This window comes from Peromyscus leucopus, chromosome 8a (genome assembly GCF_004664715.2).
Source record: "Peromyscus leucopus breed LL Stock chromosome 8a, UCI_PerLeu_2.1, whole genome shotgun sequence".
Taxonomy (NCBI): Eukaryota; Metazoa; Chordata; class Mammalia; order Rodentia; family Cricetidae; genus Peromyscus; species Peromyscus leucopus.
In genome coordinates this window covers 50,850,772-50,874,794 of record NC_051085.1, presented here as the reverse complement: position 1 = coordinate 50,874,794, position 24,023 = coordinate 50,850,772, and the positions used below count along the sequence as shown (strand labels likewise).

The following is a 24,023-nucleotide window of genomic DNA, read 5'->3' as shown; positions in this document are numbered from 1 at the left end:
TCAGCCTGTGTGGAGGAATCTAAAATGTGTATTACTGAGGAAAACAAGCCAATCTGAAAACACTGCATACTTACTATATGGCTTTCTGGAGAAGAAAAAATAATAGAGTGACTAAAATGTTCATTGGTTGTCAAGAGCTTGGAGAGAGAGGGTGTCGAGGATTTTTAAGACAGGGAAGCTATTCTCTAAGTTATTTTAGTGGTGGGTATATGTCATTATATATTTGTTCAAACTCTTAGAACACTGAGCATGAACCACAGTGTAAACTCTGGACCTTGGATGACAACATATCAATCAATGCTGCTTTATAAACTGTCACAAAAGTATAATGTTCCAGTATATAATGTTAGCGGTATAGGAGTCTGTGCACATTATATGGAGGCAGGTTATATAGGGGAGCTCTCTGTACCTTCCACTTAATTTTCCTGGGAATATACAATTGCTCTAACAATAAAAAGCCATTGAAAAAATTAAATAACAGGTCTGAAGCTGCCTTGCCCATTAGAGACAGAGCTGGGGGACAGGGGCAAAAATAAATTACACAGTCAATGATATTGATAATTCAAAATTTAAACAAGGTGAAAAAATTAGACAAAATAGTATATCATATGTGGTTTGTATATTAAACCCTAGAAAATGTAACTTATGGCTGCTGGAAGCAGGAAAGTGATTCCTGGGTGATGATATGGGGTAGATGTGGAAGGGGCAGAATACAGGGAGAATTCAAGGAAACTGAGGTTCATAGGTCAGGTGTTCAGTGTCTAGGCTTGGGTGGTGGACACATGCATGTGTGTCTTGGTAATATGGAACACATAGACAATGAAGTCCAGTGGGCACATGAGCACAGGCTGTGTTAACTTCCTGATATGAATTACAACAATGTCCCTCCCCCAGCTTCTTTGTGGGTTTTTTCTTCATTCACACTATCGCTTCTCTGTTATTACTTGTGGGATGTGATAGCTCACTACAGCAAAGATATGAAGGAGTTAATAGGAAAACTGAGATGTGGGCAGGGTGTGTGTGTGTGTGTGTGTGTGTGTGTGTGTGTGTGTGTGTGTGTGTGTTGGAAGTGTTAGGAATCCCTCTTCACCTTTTTTAAAATCCACTGAGAATCTGCATATCTTTCTCCCAACACTTTTGTGTTAGGAGCTCAAAATAAAATAAGATGTTTTACATTCTCAAAGGCAAAAAGAATGATTGCGGTATTGTGAGAAAAATTGCCTAAGCATGGATTCCAATCCATACTGCTCTTCTTTGGAAGCACCAGCTGACACCATCAATCACTTACTTCCATTGCATGATTTCCCAGAAGATCCCATTTTTGCTTAGGCATTTTGAGGGGGATGAAATACCCTGGAAATTGGTCCTTTGATAAATTTGCACTGCATTTATTTACAAAGTGATTGGATTTGTCCTGCACTCTCTTTTATTTGGGGACCTTCCTGGAGCCCAGCACAGGCATTTGAACATTCTCTCGTTGAACGTATGACTAAGTGATGGTTGTTAAGTCTGCAATCCCAGCCGGGCAGGGCAGCTTAGCTAAGGAAGCAAGCCTGAGCAGAAAGGTCCGCCCAGGATGCACAGCTGCATCTCACCCACAGCTCGCTCTGCTGACACTGGCAGCTTCAGTCGTCCTTAGCCATCAGACAGCCATAGCCATTTGGGCAAACACATAAATGTATCCTTATGTGCAAATATTTGGAGGTTTTCACATGTGCAGCTAACATATTGTCCTTGTTTCATAGAAGAAGTTTATAGAATACTATGAAAACATGCTTTGGGTTTGTTAGGAGGCACAGTCAAATGAAGAATTTTGAGTCAGCCCTCATGCAGAAATAGAGACTTGCGACACATACCTTGTCAGTGTGCACAAGGAGTCAAGGCTGTTAAGTAAGCAGAGAACAGCAAGCTCCGGCCTTGCTCACCCACAGGTTGTGGCAAAGTGCTGTGAGAAGAGAGCAGCTTCCTCATCCCATCCAAACCAGTGGGACTTGTGCTTCCCCAAATCCTCATAAAGAAAAATAAGACAAAATTACAGGTTTAAAAGGCTTTAGAATCACCATATAAATGTCCATTTCCATGTTATTTTAATGTAATATATGTTTCTGGGATCCTCCTTTATTGTTATATATAATTTTCTGCCAGCCCTATTACTTTCACAGGGTTATAAAGGTCATCAAAGCTCATCATTGCCTGGCACCTGTGTGTTTTAGGACACGAGCCTGGCCAACTATGAACAGGCATTTGGCCATCTTTGCACAGATGGGCCTAGAGATAGCCAGCCAAGTCATGATATAGTCTTTCAGTACCAGGTGTTGGTGATGAAAAATAAATGTTTACAACCAAAAAATATTGACAACTCTGTCCAAAGTCAGTTTACATACATAAATTTTGGTGTAGGAATGCTATTTATGTTGGTAATAGAAGCCTAAATAAACTCTGGTCTTCAGAAGAAGAGGTAGATTTGTGTAAGCAGGGTGAGGAAGTGGCTGTCTTAAAGAGACAAACTAGCTAATGGGAAACTAATCTACCCAGCACGCCCTGGGCGACTGAGGGGGCCACCTTATTGGGAAGTATTTTGAAAGACCATCCTTCATTTCTTGCCTATGTGGCCAGGAATGAGTTAAATAACTACAGGAAAGAAACTTCTTGTTCATATTATTAAGCCCCAAGTCAGAGTGGCACAGAGGCCCCTCCCAAAATATGCCAGTGGTGAACTACATCCAGTCAGGCTGTTGAATAACTGAGCTAATGCTCCCAGCAGTCCAGGATGTCATGACAGAACCCAGATCCCTGGTTTCCTGCTCTCTATACTCCAAGTGACCATGAAACTGTTTCCTAGGCTTCTATTGCAGTGTAGAAACTTTTAGAAAGTTTTCAGCAGCCATTGTAATTAATGAGTACATAGATCTGCATCTGTAATTAAATTAACACCATCTAATGCAAGGCGTTAACAAAACAGAGCATATCTGGAAACTAGTATGGTTGTCTGAATTTCAGTTTTATATATATATATATATATATATATATATATATACACATATATATATACATATATATATATATCTTATGTGTACTCACTGGAATTAAATCAAAGCTCACTCTTTTGTATGCACAAAGGTAGAACAGGTTGTCAAGATTTCTGGGTCACTGTAGGTGTGAGCTACCACTGATGGGAGTCTAGTGTCAGTGGGGCATATTCTGTGGTTGTGTTGTCTTTGGCCTGACTTCCTCTTGAATCATGATGGTTTAGATCATTTTACTGTGTTCTTCCGCCCCCCATGTCCCAGCACATTTTATAACCCAACCGTTAACAGATCCTCCAGGGTAATGTTTGACATACGAGATCCCAAGCAAAGCACATTTTGTGGGAGGTTGTTTTTCCTACTTCTAATTTTTACTTCAAACATACCATCTAATGCCACGTTGTCAAGTAGGAAAATGTGAGTTTTGGAGTAGTGGTTAGATTAAACAGCTGCCTTAGGTCATAAGAAATCTGAAAGATTTGCTCTTGAAATGTCCATAGTCCTTCATATAATTGTCTGTGCATTACTTACATCAGGTACATAAATTTCATCATTATGAGAAGCTATAAACCAGAATGAAGAAATACGCTGTCAGCCAGCATTCATTACTGTGACCAGATACTTAAGAAAAAGGCAGTTTAAGGGAAGTTAGATCCATTTTTGCTTCTGGCTCCAGACATCTCAGTGCAACACCAGACAAGGTAGAACATGATGCTGGTGATCAAGGCTTAACAAAGTAGCTAGGACATGGAGAAAATAATGGGATGACGATAGCTTGGCCACAGTGACCTCCATTCTCCAATGCTTCCCAATATGCCATCACACTGAGAGTCTATGATGGTTCCCAAACCTTTAACTAACAGGAGCCTTTTGGGAACTATGTATATCAAATCATAACCAATGGGAAAATTACTAAGTGTGAGGAAAGTTATTCTTTTCAATTCATCAATGACATTTTGACAAATCAGCCAAAACTGAATGAATGAATGAATGAAGTGCATATGCACTGTTGGCTTGAGGACGCATGTAGGGACCTTTCATTTAGACAGGCTTGGGTTGGTGTTTGATATGGCAAGCCAGGCAGGCAGTGTGGGGGTACAGTTCAGCGCAGGTCTCTGCTTTCCAAAGGAGGCATCAATCATCCTGGGCATTAGTTGCATCACCCAACTTTTTAAAAAACACTCACATCTAGGGGTATATACCTCAATCACAGAGAGTTTTCCAAGCATGTGGGGGGTTCTAGGTTCAATCCCCAGGGGACTGAAAAACAGAATCCAAGATAACCAGCCACGGGGTGCTCCAGCATGAAGGCACCTGCCCTGAGAAGCCAGGCATTTTTCCTGATGTAATCTCTGCTCACTTGGCTCGGTCTTCTGTCATTTTCCTAGTGAATTACTCTTTTTTGTCAACTGTTGAGTGTAGAGTGTGCACAAGCTCTCTGAGGCTGTGGCATCCTTACACCTCTCTTTCCCTCTTGTGCTGACCAGACCCAGTGCTTGTGTGGAACTTGGGAGCCGGGATTCCCTCCCCCCCCTGTGACCTCAGCAGAGGTCATGCTGAGGTGGGGCTGGGTTCCCCTGGCTTGGCACAGACTGTGTCTCGTGGTGGCTTTTGTTTTGCTGTGGGCATTAGTGTCAGCTGCCTTTCCCTGAATCCTAAGAGGCGCTGAGTTCCTTTAAACAATGCAAATAAAAAGAAATGCATTAAGAAAATAAATGGATAGTTTTTTTTCTTCCAGCTTCACTCTCCTAAAATGATTAATCTGATTTTTTTCCTGTGAATTGTTCCAGAAAATGATCTATACACATTAGAAAAATCTATACGTGGGAGGGTGTTTTAATTTTTTAAAAAGTAACATTTCCTGTTGCACCCTAACACTTGCCCTTGCAATAGCAGCCCTGTGAATCTTCCCAGATCAATGCGTGCCGCGAGCATGCTTCCTCATTGTAACAGATACACAACCATCCACTCCACACTGCCGGGCACAGCCCTCCCTTGCTGCTTTCCTCTTTAGCCCTACAAATTACGCTGAAGGTCTGTACACAGTGTATTAACCACCAGCACGGCTGTCTTGTTACTATGAAACATACCAAAACAGCATGAGCATTTCAAGTTTTACCTACACTGTTAGATTACTTTTCAGAGAGATGGGAGTGTGTCCCCTCTCTCGTCCAGTGCTCTCATGAAAGCACAGTCATGAGGCTGGGCTTCTTTTTGATAACAACCTGTGTGAAAATACTGCAGCATGGTTGCATTTATTAGCTCGGAGTCAGGAAACTGAAGCATATTTTCAGGTGGTTAGATTTTCATGTTTTGTCTTCTTGGACTTATCATCTCACATTCCTTGCTATCGATTTGGATGGTTTTCTATTTCTTAAATTAATTGACAATATTTTTTGCAAAGGGGCATATGGACTATATATTCTGTAAACATTTTGCCTTTTTCCATTGCAGGCTTTTAAAAATATTTTTATGTATTCTTTGAGATTATCTTACATGCATGCAATGTATTTTAATCATACGCACATCATTTTGGGTGGGTTTTATCACAAGGTAGAGTTATATGGGAAAAGGAACTGAGACAGTGCCTTCATCAGATCGGCCTCTGGGCATTTTCTTGATTGATGATTGTTATAGGAGGTCTCAGCCCACTATGGGCAGCACCACCTCTGGGCAGATGGCCCTGGGTTGTATCACAAAGCAGACTGAGCAGGGCAGTAATCAGCGCTCTGCTTCAGTTCCTGCTGCCAGCTTCCTACCTGAGTTCCTGCTCCGACTTCCCTCCATGGTGAATGTAAACTGGGAAGTGAAATAAACCCTTCCCTCCCCAAGCTGCTTTTGGTCATGGTCTCCGTTATAGCAACAGGAACCTAACTAGACACAGCCTCTTACTCCCCCCTCCAACTCTTCTCTGAACCTCCCCCTCTACACAACCATACACCTCCCTCCCAACTTCATGTCCACTGTATCGAAAACACTAAATGGATCCATATACAGCTGTAGCAGGAATCTTAAATGGTCTTATTAATAAAATCAAACCCGGGGCCAGTTGTTGAGGTGAAATGCTGGATGGTCAGAGAGACAGAACAAGCCACAGCTAACCTCACCTGGCCAACTTCTCAGCTGATCTTGTTTCCTCAGACTGGAAGCCTCTGTGTCCTCATATCAAATGGTTCTCAGCTGAACCTAAAGCCTAAAAGCTTGACCAGCCAAATGCTTAACCAGCCAAATGCTGGTAGTTCCTGGTCCTCACGTCTTATATACCTTTCTGCCTTCTACCATCACTCCCTGGGATTAAAGACTCGCTTTCTGGGATTAAAGGCGTGAGTCACGATGCTTGGCTGTATCCTTGAACACATGGATTTCTGCCTCTGGAATGCTAGGATTAAAGGCATGTGCTACCACTGCCTATCCTAAGCATCTAGTGGCTTTTCTGTTCTCTGACCCCAGATAAGTTTATTAGGGCACACAATATTTTGGGGAACATAATACCGCCACATTTAGCCCACTGGATCCCTTTAGCTTTTCCCATATACACGTGGGTGTGAGGTCATCTACTGGCAAGAGGTCAACCTACCAGAGACAACACTCAGAAAGAAACAGAATCTTTCTCCCCTGACCGCCATCTGTTATCAGTATCTCCTAGGCTAGGGGTAAAGACTCCTGCCCCCCACCCCCATCCCTGCTGGAATGTTGACTGGCTGATGATGTGCAGGCAGTCACAGGGCTGTGAGTTACAGGAGTAACAGTCCTTCACTTCCAGAGGACACTGTTTCTCCCCAGCCCTCTCCAACCTTTGGCTCCTACGATATTCCTGTCACCTTTTTCTCAATGTCCTTGAGCCTCAAGGGGAGGCAGTACAATATTACTGTCCCTTTTATGGCTGAGAACCCCACAAACACCCATTCTCTCTGTGCTTTGGCCGATCATGAGCCTGTGTTAACAACCACTTTTGACTGTGCTGCCAAACTTTGAGAAGTACAAACTATTTCCCCTTATGTTAGACATTTGCTCAGTTTACATCTGTGCACAGCTCTCCCATCACCCTCCTCACGAGTTTATGTAGACTGCTACCTGTCTCTTTTATCTAGGGTTGTTTGTTTTTTATTAAACCTTGTGGTATATCTTTTAATATTTAAGTCATCTGTAATTTTGTACGATGATAAGTGGCCAGACCATTCACTATAGTTGCTGGCTCTTCCTTGCATCCAATCACTTGTTGCTAACCTCTCTTTATCCTATAACTGGAAAGTTCCAGGTCATATTGTAAGTTCACAGAGACTGACAGGAGTGTTTACCCCTCTGTTCTGTTCCATTAACTCATTCGCACACTTTTATGTAAACTCTGAATTTCCTTCCTGCCCTGCCATAGCATTATTATAAGCTCCATTGCCTGTTGGGGTGTTGCCCTGGCACTCATTAGTTCTTTAAGCTCTTGTAAATGCTCATGCATGCTCTTCTCATATGTTTCTATTTTTAAATCTTGGCGTTTAATCTCCATTTCCCTCTCTCCTGGATCCTGAGTGTATGCTGAAGAGAACACTTTGTGCAGGGGACACCCTGGGTCTCCAATGTGACTTGCATCAAAATCCTACACAAATGTGAGGGCAGAGATTGAGGTCATGGTAACTCCATATCTTCACAGCACTTTGCTTCTTCATCTGCTCATCTTGGTTTTAAAATTCTTGTCATAAGACTTTTGCCTTTACTCTTAAATATTAAACATTAGCATTTATGGGTTTTGTCTATATTATAAATGAGTTTTTTCTACTTCATTTCTAACTGGACATTTTGGGGAAAATCAATTTTTACTAGAGAGTTTACATCCAGCTGCTTAAATTTTTTCATTAATTTTCATAACTTTTCATTGAGTCCTTGGGTCTTTCAGCTATAACATGATGTCATCTGGAAATGAAGATAAATTTGTCCTATTTTTAACACAAATGAAATGTATTGTTTTCTTATTCAGTAATGGATAATACTATGACTAGTGACATTCTTTTTCAAAGCCTGGCTATTCTGACTTTGTGAGAATGGACATTTTCAGATTCCTGGTTGCTTTGGTTACCTCTTCCTGTGAGGGGAAGCCACAGTGTCTTCTGCTGTGGCTTGTGTTGGGGATACCCCAGAACTGCCTTTGTCTGGATGCTCCTTCTGCTAGCTCCCCTCCTCCTCTGTGTGTGTTCATATCGGTGTTCTCACTCCCATGGTCACGACTCTGAGCTCTGCCCTCACCATTTCCACTCTATTAATAGGTTTTCTCTGCAGTCACTCTTGTCTGCTTTCGTTTGCTTTGTTTTTTTAGTTTTTAACTGAATTTTTAAAACTCATTAATTATATATTTTTTAATTTTATAAATATTTTTATTTTATAATTAATTTAATTTTACATAACAGCCATGGATTCCCCTGTCCTCTCTCCTCCCAACCCCCAGTCTCTCACCTCCCCCCTCCCTCCCCCCCACCCCCGTCCACTCCCCATTCCCACCTTCTCCAAGGCAAGGTCTCCCCTGGGAAGTCAGCCCAGCCTGGTAGATTCGGTTGAGGCAGGTCCAATACCCTTCTCCCTGCACAAGGCTGAGCAAAGTATCTCAGCATAGGCACTAGGCTCCAAATGCTGGCTCATGCACCAAGGACATGCTCAAGCCAGAACCTGGAAAGAACCTAGATGTCCTTCAACTGAAGAATGGATAAATAAAATGTGATACATATACACAATGGAGTACTACTCAGCAGAGAAAAACAATGACATCATGAGGTTTGCAGGCAAATGGATGGGACTAGAAAATATCATCCTGAGTGAGGTAACCCAGACTCAGAAAGACAAACATGGTATGTACTCACTCATAAGTAGATACTAGATATAAAGCAAAAAGGATAACCAGACTGCAACTCACAACTCCAGGGAGGCTACCTAGTAAAGAGGACCCTAAGAAAGACACAGGGAGGTCCCAGCTGGATCAGGAACAGAGTGGGAGAACATGAATTATGTGTCAACCTGATTGACACATTTTGTTTTAACCCGTTATGTTTCCTGACAAGTTCCCTTTATATAAAAACAAAAGCAGCCCCTCCAAGAGCAAATGCTGACCCCCAAGAACCCCAGCCATCCACATTGAACTCCACCTCTGTCAGCAGAATGGGGAGAAATAGGCAGCCCTCTGGGCAAGAGCATGAGTCTGTCTAGGAGACACCTCCCAGATGCTGCTCACCATCCCATAACTATGGCAGCCATGGCCAGGACAGAGTGCTACCTACTCTCATTTGCCCGTCAGCCATTACTTTGTTGTGTTTGTTGTAGACACCTCTGCTCCTGAACTCTACAGTGGCTTAGAGTTGAGGTTGTCCACGTTTGCCTAGCATGGGATGTAATTCTCAAGCTTCTAGGAGAGTCAGAGACATTCAAATTCAGCAGCCACCCCTATGGACAATAAACCAATTTTCTTCTCGTTTATCTTATTTGAAAAAAAAAAGTGGTATTAATCAAGAAGATGCTAAAATTTACCCAGCCAATGGAAAATGAATATCTATATGTAAATATATAAGCACACACAGTCACATGGTATATAAATACAATGGCTAGTTCAGATTTTAATTTGTCTCCTTGGAGTTGGTCACACTAGCATTTAAAAAAATCCCATTCATTGTAATGTTTATGTCCCAGTTTTATTGATCTTAGCATTCCTGGATGTGGATCATTCACAGGTAAACTTAGAAATTACTCCTTCCTGTCTCTCTTTTCTAATGAAGAAATAAAGTAGATCTAGGGAATGAGAAAAGGATAGTAGTATATAACGCACTTGCCCATGCCGGCTTCCTTCTTGAGTGGAATGTTTATAGCTGAATGCACTGCCTGCAATAAAGAAAGCAGGAATAAAAAAGAACTTTAAATTCTACTTGCCAAAGAAACAAGGACTTTTGAGGGGAAAAAAGTTTAGATTGCAAGTCTAGAGTCGTTTAAAATCTTTTAAAGCTAGGGTATTTTTTTATTGCTCAATATTTCTCATTGCTTGTAGCCAAAAACAAGTCATTTTTTTGTGAATTGTTGCTACTAAAAGGTATGTTTCTCTTTCACTTTCTGTGCCTAGATTAAACACCATTACACCATGGCCTCTATTCCCAGCCTCTGCAATAGCAGAATGACAGCATCATTGTGCTACCACTGTGTCAGAAGGGGGCTGATTTCCACATAGGAGCAGGGGGGTTTCAGTAGTACAAGAGAAGTCAAGGAAAAATTGCAGGTAGCCTTGGACACCCCCAGAACAGAACCACCCCCCCAATCAGTTTCTTGCCTCTAGAAAAGTCTTTCTCATTCTTCACACCAGTTAGACCAGCCCATTCCTCCCTACCCCTTAGATATGTGGAAAGCACAGATGCTGTGCAGCCATAAGGAGGCTATGCCATCCTGTCCTTTGCTCTCAGTTCCACAGACATAGAGCAGACATCACTACTCCAGAGCAAGCGCCTTGAGCATCCCACATGGAAATAAGTAGCACCCAGTTCTGCAAGACCTAGGAACTTCTCCTTTGCCAAGGGCACTGAAGGGCTAGTGAGACAGTGGCCTGAAGAACACCCAAGAGTTGAAAAGACAGAATAGGTAGAGAAAGTGAAGTACAACAGACTCTGTTGAAGGCTAGGGTCTCGTAGCTGGCCTAAGAAGGGTAGACAGGACAGGAAGATGTTGTGGCAGAAGTATCAGAAGGCTTCTAAGACCTTGCTCAAGGCTAGCATGCTTGTTCTAAATGATTACTGAGAACGCAACATGATTAAACAGCTCCTTAGCATCATCTGCCATTGTTGATTAGAATAATGGGTTTTTTCCTTTTGCACTTTAGAAATAAATATGAAATAACTGCCAACTTCTAGAGACTGCCTGGAGAATACTCAGGCTATAACTCATCCAGGGAGGGTAAGTCATAGTAAATTTTCAAAATTATGACCTGTCTTGTCAGTTCTTGCAAATTATTAGCAGCTCACGGATACTTGTTTATATACCCTCTCCTAGAGGTCAAATCCTGTGACAAAATGGAAAATCAGTGGTAGGAAATTACAAATGGAAATATTCTGTTTTAACACTCAAAATAGTTTAGCATCATATTTTATTTATAGAGAACAAGAGCTGGACAGTGTCTGGCTAAATGTGAGACAGCAAAGGTCATAGATGCTATTGTATTCCTGCAGGCTGATGTATTATGAGAGCACGTGAAACCTTTAGCTTCTAAAGGAGATCAAGAACAGCACAGATCATGGATGTTGTCTCTCACGGTCTGAAAGGAGAGATATGCTGGGTGTATAGGCTGAGCTGAGGACAGTAAGAGTCTCTCTCTTGTCAAGACCAGTAGCAATCTCCAACATTTCAGGACAGGAATGGACATCCAGGGAAGTTGGTTCCATGCTGGAGCAACTGACTACCAAATTGAATCAACTCTTGGATAGGAAGAAAGGCTGCTGCATTGTAGGAAATTAAGATTCTTCTTCCCCTGGGATGAGCAATGACTCCTGGTGTTCACTCTCCATCACTAGACAAGAAACTGAGATACTGAAAAGGCAAAATGGCTTACCTTGGCTCATGGTTCCTGAGGTCCCAGCCCAAGATCAGTCATTAGGGAGTGCTGGGTGGAACTCATCTGCTCACCTCATAACCAGGATACAAAGGAGGGAAAAAAGGAAGCATCAGGACAACCAATATCAGGGACTTAAAGACTTCCCACTGGACCCAGGGCTGTTTCTGAGCAGTTTACAGTGTGGGTTTGGGGGAACACATAGCATCCAAGTACCCCACACATGGCAGTTCTGAACCCCAGCAAAGTTCTTACTCACCTTTGCTCCTCTAGCTGCTTCTCTTCTTCCCTTCTTGGTGAGCCCTGAGTTAAGGGCCCAAGTCCAGTATTCCCTGGGAACAAAGCTGTCTCCCATCCTGCCCTGAGGACCCATCTGTCCCTCTGCACAGCTCAGCGCCGAAGCATCTGCATGGCCTTCCCTGTGCTTCCATTAGAGCAAATGTTGATCAGGTATCTTTTCTCTTAGCTGTTCTGGTTTTTCAAGAACTTTGTTTACTTCTGTATCCCCAGTCCCTAATCCAGGGCTAAGGAAAGAGAAAATACCATGCTTATTATATCCTAAACAGTAAACAATGGGGTAACTAACCATAGAAGAAGAACAGTTCTTCAAGGGGGAGATAAGTAGACTATCTGGGGCAACATCTGGTTTAACTGGATCCAGACTACAAATCATTTCTTAGGTCTCCTCCCTCTCCCTCTTTCCCTCCCCCCTCTCCTCCTCCCACTCCCCCTCCTTCTTCTGAGAACCACTTTAGTTGTCAGACATGTATCTCCATGTGGTCCCATGATGGCGGTTACTGTGTTCTGATTGAGTAGTCCACCAACTAGAAGAAAGAGGGAATGGATGGAGAACCATTTAAGCATGTGTGAGGAATTCCCCAGACTCAGAAAGGAGCATATTTCCTTCCCTCTGAACAAAGCCATGAAATAAATGAATAGATTCATTTACTGATGTGTTTCATAAGGGCCAGTCATGACCCTGGACCATTCATTTTACCTCTGAGGAGTCACTGTAAACATCCTTAAGTGACCTTCCTTTATTTTTAGAGCAATAAATGTCAAAGCGAGGTAGCAGTGTGCTTGGAGTCAACTGATGCTGTAGTACTCACAGTTCAGGGGCAGAAGAGCTGGTTTAGCCATTAGCCTTCATGTAGGCAGGTACCTACATCTTCACTATGGCTGAACAGTTAATGAGGGGAGAGTACGTGGGTTTATTTGTAGAGATTACTAGTGTTTCAGGCATTTTGTTTGGACTGAACTAAATATGGCCATTCAACTAATCAAATGATGGCATTGTATGTTGGTAGGCTCATGCTACTGGGTTAGTGAGAATTTTAGATGATTTGTATTTCAGAATCATCATCAGATATGTATTACTCTGGAGGTAAAGTATTTTGAATTTAGAATTTTTTGCATATTTTATAAACATCATGTAACTCATGCATTTCAACCCTGAAAAATCTCCAGAGTTTCTCTCCTCTTACTTTCTCTTGAAAGTCAGTAATGGTGTGATAAAAAATTTGAATGTTCACAGCAAGCTGAGTAAGTCAGGACTTGACATAGCTGTAGGCCAGCTCACTTCTGGGTTTGCCATCATTTCAACTTCAGTGCCAAATTTTGAGGGCAGGAGCATTAAGTTTTCAGAGCCTTTTAGATTGTAAAATTCCCTTTACCTGTCATTACCTCCTCCCCTTTGGCCAAGGGAGCGGCCTGGCTTACATTCTTGACTGTGCTTGTTCATGGACCAGGCTCGAGACCTCGGGAAGAGCACTGATGGAGAGATGTCTGTGGCCTGACAGGACAACGCAGTCACAGAGAGCTGTGAGCTTGGCTTAGCTCTGCCCAAGGCCTTCCCCTTTTATTTAAATGGCTTGGCGGATGACGGCATGTCTGCCTCCAGGAGGGGGTGGGGAAGAGGGGTGCTTGGGAATCTGATGTGTATAGTTGCTGGTGACCCACAGAGGTCCGAAGCCTTGGCAAGAGGAAGTGATGCAGACAGGCAGACACTAACAGCCCTGCTCAGCAGGTCTAATGCGGTTTTAAGGTTTTGTGGGAGAGAATTGATTTTCTTTCTCTGGATCAACTCTGCACATCATCTAGAGGCTTTGCTCACATCTTATTAAGAGAAAACAAACTTACAATTGAACATGATAAGGGACTCATTAACTTTTTAGATTTGATTTGTTAAACTAGGTGTAGCCTGGTTTTAAAACTTGCTTTGCTAAATTAATGAAGTCTGGGGAATTGTACAATCTAACATCTTGCACAGTTATTTCAAGACTGCTATATATGTCATCACTGGGTTTATATGACACCAAGTGAGCCCACCGTTTCTGGACAAAGGCCATACAGTGATGTGGTCCCAGTATATACAAGCCAGGTAGCATTCAGAGTGTCACTGTGCTAGACAGAATGTATTGGAGTCAGGCTGTACATGGCATGTCTTACCTTAGGTGGCAGTCAAGCTTTATTACCACAAAATAGTGAAACTTCTTGTGGCTAGGAAGACAGTGCTGGGCTTTGGCTGGAGCCTGGTAGAATGCTTGCCTAGCACACCAGTGTCTGAGAAGAGGAACCATGGATGTCCCCCTCTGCTGTAAAGTCAGAACACTCGGGTCCATGAGAATATTCTCCACACAGGCGCCTGTGTGAAGCCAGGGACCATGAGAGCATCCTGGGTATATGTAAAGATGCATATTACTTTTGTCTTGTATAAGCACTGACCTTGGGCAGGTCTCCTTGGTTCATCCCATTAGTACATTTTTTTCTTAAATATAGTTCAGTTTTTACTCAATATGCTACACTAAATAAATACTCACAGGAGGGCATCCCTGCAGGTGTCAACCAGGGAAACAAACCTCAAGAAGAGGTGAGAATAAAAACTGGTGAAGACTGACTTCATCAACCGGGATCAGACTTCAGGGAGTCTAATGCCGGGCGGTTCATTGTCGGCATATCTAAAACACAGCACAATTTGGTAAAGGTTTCCAGGCAACAATCAGTCCAATCAGTCCAATTCCATGTACACAATAAAGCTTAAGGTGTGACTAGATAGAGACTCCTTTACACAGTACGTGTGACCTAAAAGGCCTAGAATCCAATGTGGGCTCTGACTGAGAGCACAGAGGTCAGCAGGCCATCAAGTACATGTGACATCTCCCCTAAGGATGGGTGACCGTCTAGGGATGGAAGAGTCTTAGATAATCATTCTGGGGAATTTGGGTGAGGTCTGCCTCCACAGATAGCAAAAAGGTCACCAGGTCATTAACAAAATCTACTCCCAGCCTTCCAGGCAGGAAAACGGGCATTTTATCCCCTCAAATGAGAAAAGATCCCTTTGCATTTAACATTTCTGGCTTTCCTAGTGATCTGTGAGCACAATGACCTTTGTGCCCCCCAACACTCACAAGCTTATAACATGTGTTACAAGGCAACATATATATGCATTTTTTTTTATTCTCTAATGGTAGCTGATCAGAAAGTCATCATTGACAAGGAACAAAAGTTGGGGGTCTTCCACCTCACAGAGTGACTTCCTCCTGAATGGTCTGTCGGTCACCTCTGTGTGTTATCAGCTCCCCACGCCCTTCCTTCTTCCCTGTGTCTTGGTCTGGCCCTGGCAGATGGCGCTGTCATGACCCCTACTCTGTTCAGGCAGGTGACAAGAAGCATAGAGAAGGCAGAAGCTGGAGTCAAGGGACAGTTCTCCTTACATGTGGGATTATTTCCCAGAGCCACTTCCTAGCCCCCCTCTCCCCCATTTACTGTCCCAGGTCGAGCCAAACAGTCCTATGCAGAGCTATGGTGAACCGGCCACGTTCTTATCTGTCCTCCAGGACTAGGTGGCAGCTGCCCATAGTGAGGCTAAGTCCAGGGTGGCTTCTTTTCTCCCTCCCGTGTTTCTGCGCCTCCTGTACGTACACACACCATTAATGCTGTCCCTTAGCACTGAATCCCTTCCCGGGAGCTGCCAGCAGGGGGCCCTGCTTCCTTAGCAGGAGTGCGAGTCATGCAGTGGCTACCAGGATGCAGGTTAGGCACAAACCATGCAATTGTTTCAACCTCCCCTGGGAAAAATGGGGGCCCCTACTATTTTACTGAGAGAAAAGTGGGTTTTGCTTTTGTGGATTTCATTAAAATGGAGTTGGAAGGAGATGGAATCTAGCTTTTGTAAAGATAGATGGCATTTTATGTGGAAACATGATTGGTAAACAATATATATAAAATTGTAACCTTAGGATGGTCAATAAAAACTATTAGAAGGCTCATGGAGGAATGAGGAGAGAGGTCCTCCTCATACATTCCTCAGGTTTGAATAGGCTGGGGAAGGAAGGCTTTAGAGCCATTTATTGGTTATTTTTACAGTAATTGAGGACCCTTCAAATAGTCCTTGGGTTGATGGATTAGCTGCAGATCCTGTGAGTTCTGACACAGCTGGGTTCCTAGTCCTCTACTTCAGCTGGTTAGCACGTTCCTTTGTATTTGGTGGCTGCAGTTTCCTGTGGCTCATGAAAGACCTTGCTCAGGAGAAATGATAGTGTAACTAGGGAGTGAACAGAGGAGATGCCCGCCAGGGACCCAGTGGGCGACACCTGAATGGCAGAGGCCCAGACTTTCCCTCATGAGTGGAGCCTAACCATTATGGGTGTGAACCAGGGAGGACCAGGTATCTCCTCCATCTGGAATAGGAAGTCAGGTGAACACCAGAACTCAGTGAGAATGGAAGGCTACAGCCTCCCACTGGGAAGGGTCAGTGTGTAAGTATGTATGCAAGGCCCAGAGGAATGCAGTTTTGTGGTATTGGGAATGTTTGCTACATGGTGCTAAGGCAGAGCACAGTGGTGATGCATTTAACAGAATCATAGTATAAATCCAAGTATTGTTTTCAAGGTCTTGTTTTTCTCAGGCTTACCTTTATTTATTTATTTTTAATAGTTTGGCTATCATTTGGAAACTAGATCAAACTAACCAATTATTGTCATAGATTTTAGCTTCTTGGTTAATAAAGACTTCCCAGAAGTGTGTATGTAGATCGCAGTGGAAGAGCCATTAGGTACAAGAATTCATTTAGTTTATTAGCAGCACCACTCCTCATTTATTTGTAAGGCTGCGTTTGTGAGATGAGGGAAGAATTTTCCCACAGTTGTTTCCACAGAACCAGGCTGCTGTGAGATTCCCCTCTGCCAGTAAGTTCTCAGAGATACCCAAGACAGTATTCTGGAAAACACCTCTTCTGACTTCATTGATATTTTGCCTTACTGTTTTTGTTTGTTTGTGTGATTTTAAATGTAGACTGGAAAGCTTTTGCCCACTGATTGCAGAGAAGAGGGAACAAGCAGATCACACAGCTAATTAGCCTGTAAGGAAGGACATTCGCACTACTGGGGGACAGTTGCTGGCCTCTTCCTTCTGTTTATCTCAAGAGAGAGCCATTAACTACCCTTTGTCTTGGACCATCTTTGCAGGGAAAAGCTAATGACCTTGGAAGAGGAAGCTAATGTCTCCCTCCAGAGCAAAAGGCAGATTTGCTAATTATCCTGTATAATAAAGACAGCATCCCCCTTCAAGAGAAAGGGAAGACTTGCTCACAGCTCCTCATAAAGACCCAAGTTCCCTAAGCTCAGAGTCACCAGCTGCCTGCCACCACTCACACAGTGTGGCACTCAGCTGAGTCCACCCACTTCTCCCTGCATTTACTAGGGCACACCGCCCTGTCCATGAGTCTATTGTCTTCTGCCAGCATCCATGATGGAGTGGCAGATGAAGTAGACAGCTTGCAAGCTAGACAAAACCTTGGATCCTTCCCAGTTCTTGCCAGTTACACTGTAGAAAAACCATTTATGAACACTGGGAGAGAACATGCTGGAATTATATTTAATATGCAGAGTTGGAATTTTGTATGTTAGTTTTATAACACCATTTGAATTAACAGAACTTTCTAAATCTTTAAATGTATAGTATTGTCTATAAACATCCACCCCCAATAATAAGGTTTTTGGCTTTTATATGGTTGAGTTTCTTATAGTGTTAGAACAATTTTGTGATTTGTTATCTAAGTGTCTACTAGTAGCCTTTGCAAGCTAAGAAAAAATATAAATACTTTCCATGTATCTATATATGAAAAACATCCTCAATGTTCCTGCCAACTCAGCTCTTTGGAGGGAATTGCTTTATATTAGAGATAAGGATTTTTTCCCCTCATGCCTGTAAAAGGCAGTGGGAGGCAGCCCAATCTATTTCCCAGGATCAACCATGTCATTCAAACCTTTTGTTTAAGTGGTCAGTTACTGTTTTAATCTTTTTCTCAATATCCTTAAATTGACCCTGAAGAATGTATAGCATTTCAAATGGTTCAGTGGAAGCAATGGTGTCTATGGTGGTCTGAATAGGAGTGGCCTCCAGGGGCACATATATTAAAATGTGTGGTCATTAGGCAGTGGCACTACTTGATGGGTATTAGGAAATTGTGGCCTTGTTGGAGAAAGTGTGTCATTGAGAGTGGGTTTTGGAGTTTCAAAAGCTCAAGCCAGGCCCAATGTCTCTCTCATCCTGCTGCCTGTGGATGAAGATGTAGAACTCTCAACTTCTCCAGCACTTTGTCTACCTGCACACTGCCGTCAGTCATGTTTCCTGCCATGATGGTAATGAACTAAACCTCTGAAATTATAAGCAAGTCCTAATTAAATGCTTCCCTTTATAAGGGTTGCCTTGGTTATGGTGTCTCTTCACAGCAACAGAACACTGACTAAGACCGTAACCAGTGTTCAGAAAAAGAAAGCAGTCAGCCATATAGTTTTTATGATGAAGCAGTCAGGACTTGAACTCATACATTGGACTCTGCAGACACCCTGAACTTGAACCCAGGTTCCAGAGCGTACCTGCACATCCACTGAGGTGCTCAACACCCATGGATAGAAGATTGCTGATTTAAGGGTTCGCTGCTACACTGTCACCCTAAGTCAGATAAATGCTAGTTAACTAGAAGCTTGACCCTCAACCTCAAACTGGAAACTGGAGGTGGGTACCATCCCCAGGCAATTCTTGGACACCTCAGAGTTAGAGATCTTCAGGTGGTACACCACTGAGGACTTACCGGGTTTCAAACAAGAGAGAACGAACTCAAGTGCTGGCATCAAATGTTTGAGATTTCCAGTTAGTAACTAATACTGCAGTTTGTCATTGGATAAACTACATCCAATGCCCAGCCTATGCCAGGCTTTCTTAAGATGGAAAAATGATAAAGACATTTTACTAATTTCTAAGAGGGGCTAAACCATGACCCAGGCAAAATCCAACTTGGCACATATCTTGCAAATAAAGTTTTACTATGAGCAGTCACTTCTGCCATTCATGTCATCCATGGCCCACAAGGCATCTATGGATGCAATGCTGAGATGAGAAGTACAAGAAAGACATTCTGGGACACGAAGTAGAAATGCTTCATATTTCGTATCTGGAGCATCCCGTACGAGTTGATTGACGTCAAGTCTAGTGCTAAGAGGGAAGATGCCGTCCACACAAACGTATGGTGCAGGTTTTCTCCTGTCCCCCAGTAATACATCGTTTAGATGATTTGTCACTGCAGAAAATCTGGGACCCCATAGAAGACCAGAGACAAGGAGCAGGGTGACTGCCGGCCCTACAGCTTTGTGTGGGTAGAAAAAAGGGACCTGAGAGGAAATACTGGAATTAGGAAAGAAGAATCTGAGTGAAAAGAACACTGGAAGAGAAAGGAGAATATATCCTAAAGAAGTGTGTGTGTGTGTGTGTGTGTGTGTGTGTGTGTGTGTGTGTGTATGTGTGTGTGTGTATGTGTTGAGGACCCAGCTGGAAAAGGAAATAAAGCAGAAAAGCATGCTTATTTGAGCATCCAGCTGCCAGGCATTAGGGCTGGGCAGTCAGGCCCAGGGTGAGCTGTGAGTTAGGCTGGGAAGGGGCATGCTGCCCTCCTGTCCAGGGGGTACCTGCCTAAGATCAGTGTTGTGTACCTCCATGTTACTTTTCTTATTGCTGTGACAAAAGAGGTGGGCAAAGCCAACTGGGAGGGAAGGATTTTTGTCCGGGGGAAGCTGTGGTTACAGGAGTCTGGGGCAGTTGTTCACGTTGTGTCCACACAGTCAAAGAGCAGAGAGTGATGAGTGTGGACACTCAGGTAGCTCTGTCCTTTTCATTCTCTTGGAATGGTGCCAGCCATACTTAGGATGTGTCTCCTAGGTGATGCTATAGGATCTTGTCAGGCTGGCGATCAATATTAGCTATCATGGTACTTGTGACCCTGAGTCCTCTGGCTCCCCAGATCCTTTGCTCAGCATGCATGCTCCCTTTGTAAGGCTACCTGCAAGGTGACCATGCAGAGAAGGCCTGGGATTCTCCAGGATGCTCAGGATATTGCTGACCAATTCTCTGCACCAGACGGGGCTGTTCTTTCCTTCCAGAAGTTGATGGTGATTTATTCCCAACTCATACCTAATGGTAGATTTCTTCTCTTACTCCCAAATGATTGTTTACTGCAAAAAAGTTTGGAAAGGGATAAATAACCAGGCAGGATCCATATGTGTAATTATTTTTTTCCTCATTCTTCCAGGAATTTTTCTTTAAATGTGGAGCGCACCCAACCTCTGACAAGGATACATCAGTCGCTTTGAACCTGATCACCAGTAACAGCCGCAGCATTACCTGCATAGCCTGTACAGACATCAGGTAGGGCTCTCAGGGGCAGGCCTCGGTGCCCTGCTTTCCAGCCTCATTCCTCCAGCAGACCTGGCTTGGACGCCTCTCCTGCTGCACATCTATTTCAGTGATGCCACCAAATCTGGGCATATGTTACTCTGGTAAAATTATTTACAGTACCAATTACTTGGATTAGTCAAGTAGTCGAATATGAGCCCTAAACTATGTGAGACAAAATTATGTAAAAATAGTGTAATCTCAGTTCAACCAGAAATATAAACTCACTAATATCAGTAAGCTTTGAAATATAAAGTTAACATCAGGAATGGAATAATAATTTATGAAAACCACTTATTCTTGCCAGGCTATGTTATTTTTAAAATATCTCTTCCATACATTTGAGTTATTCCACACATTTGTCTGCATTTGTGTTGGGGCTTCTCAGACATTCCTATATGCAAACTGAAATCATGCAGTTGATTCTGGGCTCGGTTATTTCAAACCCCAGCGAATACAAGAAATAAAGACATGGAGACAGTTAGAGGGAAGGGGAACACAAATGGAGGTGAATTCTGCTTTCAAAGTCAAGGTCAGGAAGGAGAAACTGAACCTCCTGGATCTGCAGAGTAAGCAGAGAGGGAAATTCCTGCTCACTGCAGATGCAGAGACTAAAGAAGTCAGCCTGGGCGGCGTGTGTCCTCAGAGGTGAGCTCAGAGGCTCCGGCTGCAGAAGGGGAGACTCAGTCCTGACTAGGAAGAAGGCTTTAATCGAATGCCAAAATGGGTTACTGAGTAAAATCCCCAAACCTCTGGGTCTGTGCTTTAGGCAGAAACAGGCATTTCAGTATTGCTGCTCCCTAGTCTTGGAGACTGAACAAGGTGGCCACGTGAATGTACTTTATGGTTTCATAGCTGGTGTCAATGCTCCTGGCTCGGTATTCCCATTCTTCTAACATTGACTAAAAGAAGCCTAAATATTTGAGCAACAGCTGTTGACTAAGCCTGTCTCTACCACCACAAGCTGCCTCTTATGTTTAGTCTCTGCTCTGGCAGGAAATGCCACAACAGTGCCGTGCTTCACCTGCCTTTGCCAAGGTGGATGGCCACACATGGAAAATACTTTCAAAGGACAAAACAATGCTTCCAGTATTTCAGGACGGAGTCGGACAGTTCTACCAATGGGGGCTCGCCTTTTCTGATAGCAATGAGTAATTAAAATCACCCTTTGGCTTTTCAAAGGAAAAAAATCAAAACCTTTTTCTGTGAGTTGAGTGCAGCCTACCAGCCAGCATTGACAAAGATGGAGTTAGCATGTGAGTGAAGAGGGTGTGGAGAGGCGGCTCAGTGATCAAGAGTACTTGCCTCTCTTCCAGAGGATGAGATTCAGTTCCCAGCACTCACAGCAGGCCGCTCACAACCACGCGTAACTCTAGTGCCAGGGGATCTGACGCCCTTTTCTAGCCACTGAGAGTACCCTACACACACATGACACATACATGTGCACACTCACTCATGCGTGCACACATATACACATACATAAAAATAATGTGAAAGAGGCTTATCTGTCTGACTGTGAGTACTTCCCTCCCATCCCCTTTGTATTAAGGACAGACAACTGTCCTCAGGACAAAGTTAGCCACCTCCAAGATACTCGTGGAGATAAGTGTTGGGAAAATGACGCTGTTAAAATAAAATTTTCCTGTTAGTACTCCACATGATTTAATGGATATAAACAACCATTCAGTCCAGTTCTGGTGTGTGCATAGAGAGCCAGATGCTTGATTGAAGGAAGTCTTTTCTGTAATCAGAGAGAAACCTTGAATGAAGGATGAAGAAAAGGGCTTTGATGGGACCATCCCAAGCTTGAAAGAAGACACTCCAGCATCGCATACTGAACTTCGGTTACCATTGGACCCCTACTCCCTTAATAATATTTTATTTGGGGGAAGTGAGGTGGCCCAGCAGGTAAAGGCACTTGTTACAAAGGCCTAACAAGGTGATGTCAGTCGCAGGAAGCCACCGTGAAAGGAGAGAATCAGCCTCCATAGTTGTCCTCTGATCTCCACATTCATTCATTCATCCTGGAGTGCATGAACATGTGTGTGCACAAGGGTACACACACACACACACACACACACACACACACACACACACACACACACACACACACACCAATAAATGAATCTTCATGAGAAGATCACATTTAAACATGTAGTGGTGATCATATTGTCTGACTAGGCACCCGATCTTGGCGCAAAGGTAAAGCAGCCAGACTATTCAAAGATGAACTCACTGACTGCATGCTTCATCTAAGCACAGGGTTGTTGGATGGGAGCAGGCTGGTGATGATGGTTTTAAATTCTTCCTGCACACCGGCAAGCTGGTTTTCTTAAATCACACTGTTTTAAATGTGACTTTCTGTGTTTGAGGGGATGGGCTCTCTAGCACACTTTCCTTCTCTGAGTATGTTCTTGGTTTTGTCCTGACCATTGATAAAGGAAGTAACTTTGTCACAAATACCTGTTTTTTTTTTAAATAGTAAATGGACTCAAGCTGATCTTGTTTACACACGTGCATATTTTTGTTATGAGAAACACTCCAAAACTTTCTCTGCACAGAACCTTTCTCAGGCACCAGCCCCCACTCTAGTCTGTCTCTGTAGTATGAGGTTTTGTCTTTTAAGTTTGTGTTTGACCCTAAATCATGGTTGATTCCTGTGGACTTTACTTAAAATGTCTACATCTTCTGGGAGGTAAAAACAAAAGCCAGAATTAAATACAGATGTACCCAGGTTTCCTTTTCTACTTCTATTTCAGAGTTGTTATTTCATCTTTGTGTTAGTCATATAGCATCCATCTAGTTAGACATTTGGCAGTATGGAAGAAAAGAAATCCCTGCTCCCCGGTGTCGCTGAGATTGGCGAGCTGACCTGTACACACTGCTTCCCCCTCTACTCATCCTTGCTGCATTTTCATTGTTGAAGACAAAGTGAAAGGCAGCCATATTTACACAGCCAAAATTTAACCTGCCAGAAACAGGCTGGCAAAACCAGTTCATGGCACGACATTAAATCCAAGCAGTGGCACTACCTTGAGACTTCTACAACTAGGACTTGCCGTCTTGGTGTCATTATCATTTGATAGTAAATAGTTCCATACTTTTCTTGCCTTCAACTCCATCTTAAAATCCACTCACTTACTGAAGCAAAGCGACCATGGACTGCATACTGAGAAGATTTACTCGGGCCTGGAGATTAGCAGAGGTTTATCTCAAAGTCCATTTCCACTTGTTCCTTGTGACAGGGATTTAACCGTCATTTGGCAGCATTCGGGTAACATTCTTTCCCTCACACACGGATCTTCATGGCATTCCCCCTGAATCCATCCCTTACATCTTCTTCAGCTTTTCTTCTCCTGGTTTCTTTTGGTTAAACAGTACTTTGCAATACTTTGTGAGTCAAAATGAAAGTCTTTGTTCACTCTATAGAAGCGCTGTATAGAAGCCTTAACCAATGTAATCCTTCCTTAATATTCCATGGTAAAGTGGTATCTAAGATTTTATCCAGGATCTCAGGCCAAGTCCACTCACGTAAGACCACTGTGTTGTTTCATGTGTCTTATTTCAGCAAAGTACTGTGTTTCTGCAATGAAAATCTGATGAGAGTTTTTCCACCTCACAGCCTTGGGGCCCTTATTTGTAATTTGGAGCTATGTGGTTCTTCTTTGAGTCTCTAGTAGTATGCCTGTTGCCATGTAATGAATGAAGAC

General features: G+C 43.1%; 1 protein-coding gene across 2 annotated transcripts in view; it reads left to right on the top strand.

Annotated features, from left to right (window-relative positions):
* Prkn (parkin RBR E3 ubiquitin protein ligase) overlaps positions 1-24,023 on the top strand; it is a 1,218,024-nt gene that overhangs the window by 637,171 nt on the left and 556,830 nt on the right. For both annotated transcript variants that reach the window (XM_028866686.2, XM_028866685.2), the window contains exon 6: positions 20,171-20,286. In XM_028866686.2, coding sequence (XP_028722519.1) covers positions 20,171-20,286 — 116 coding nt within the window. The remainder of the gene's footprint in view (positions 1-20,170; positions 20,287-24,023) is intronic.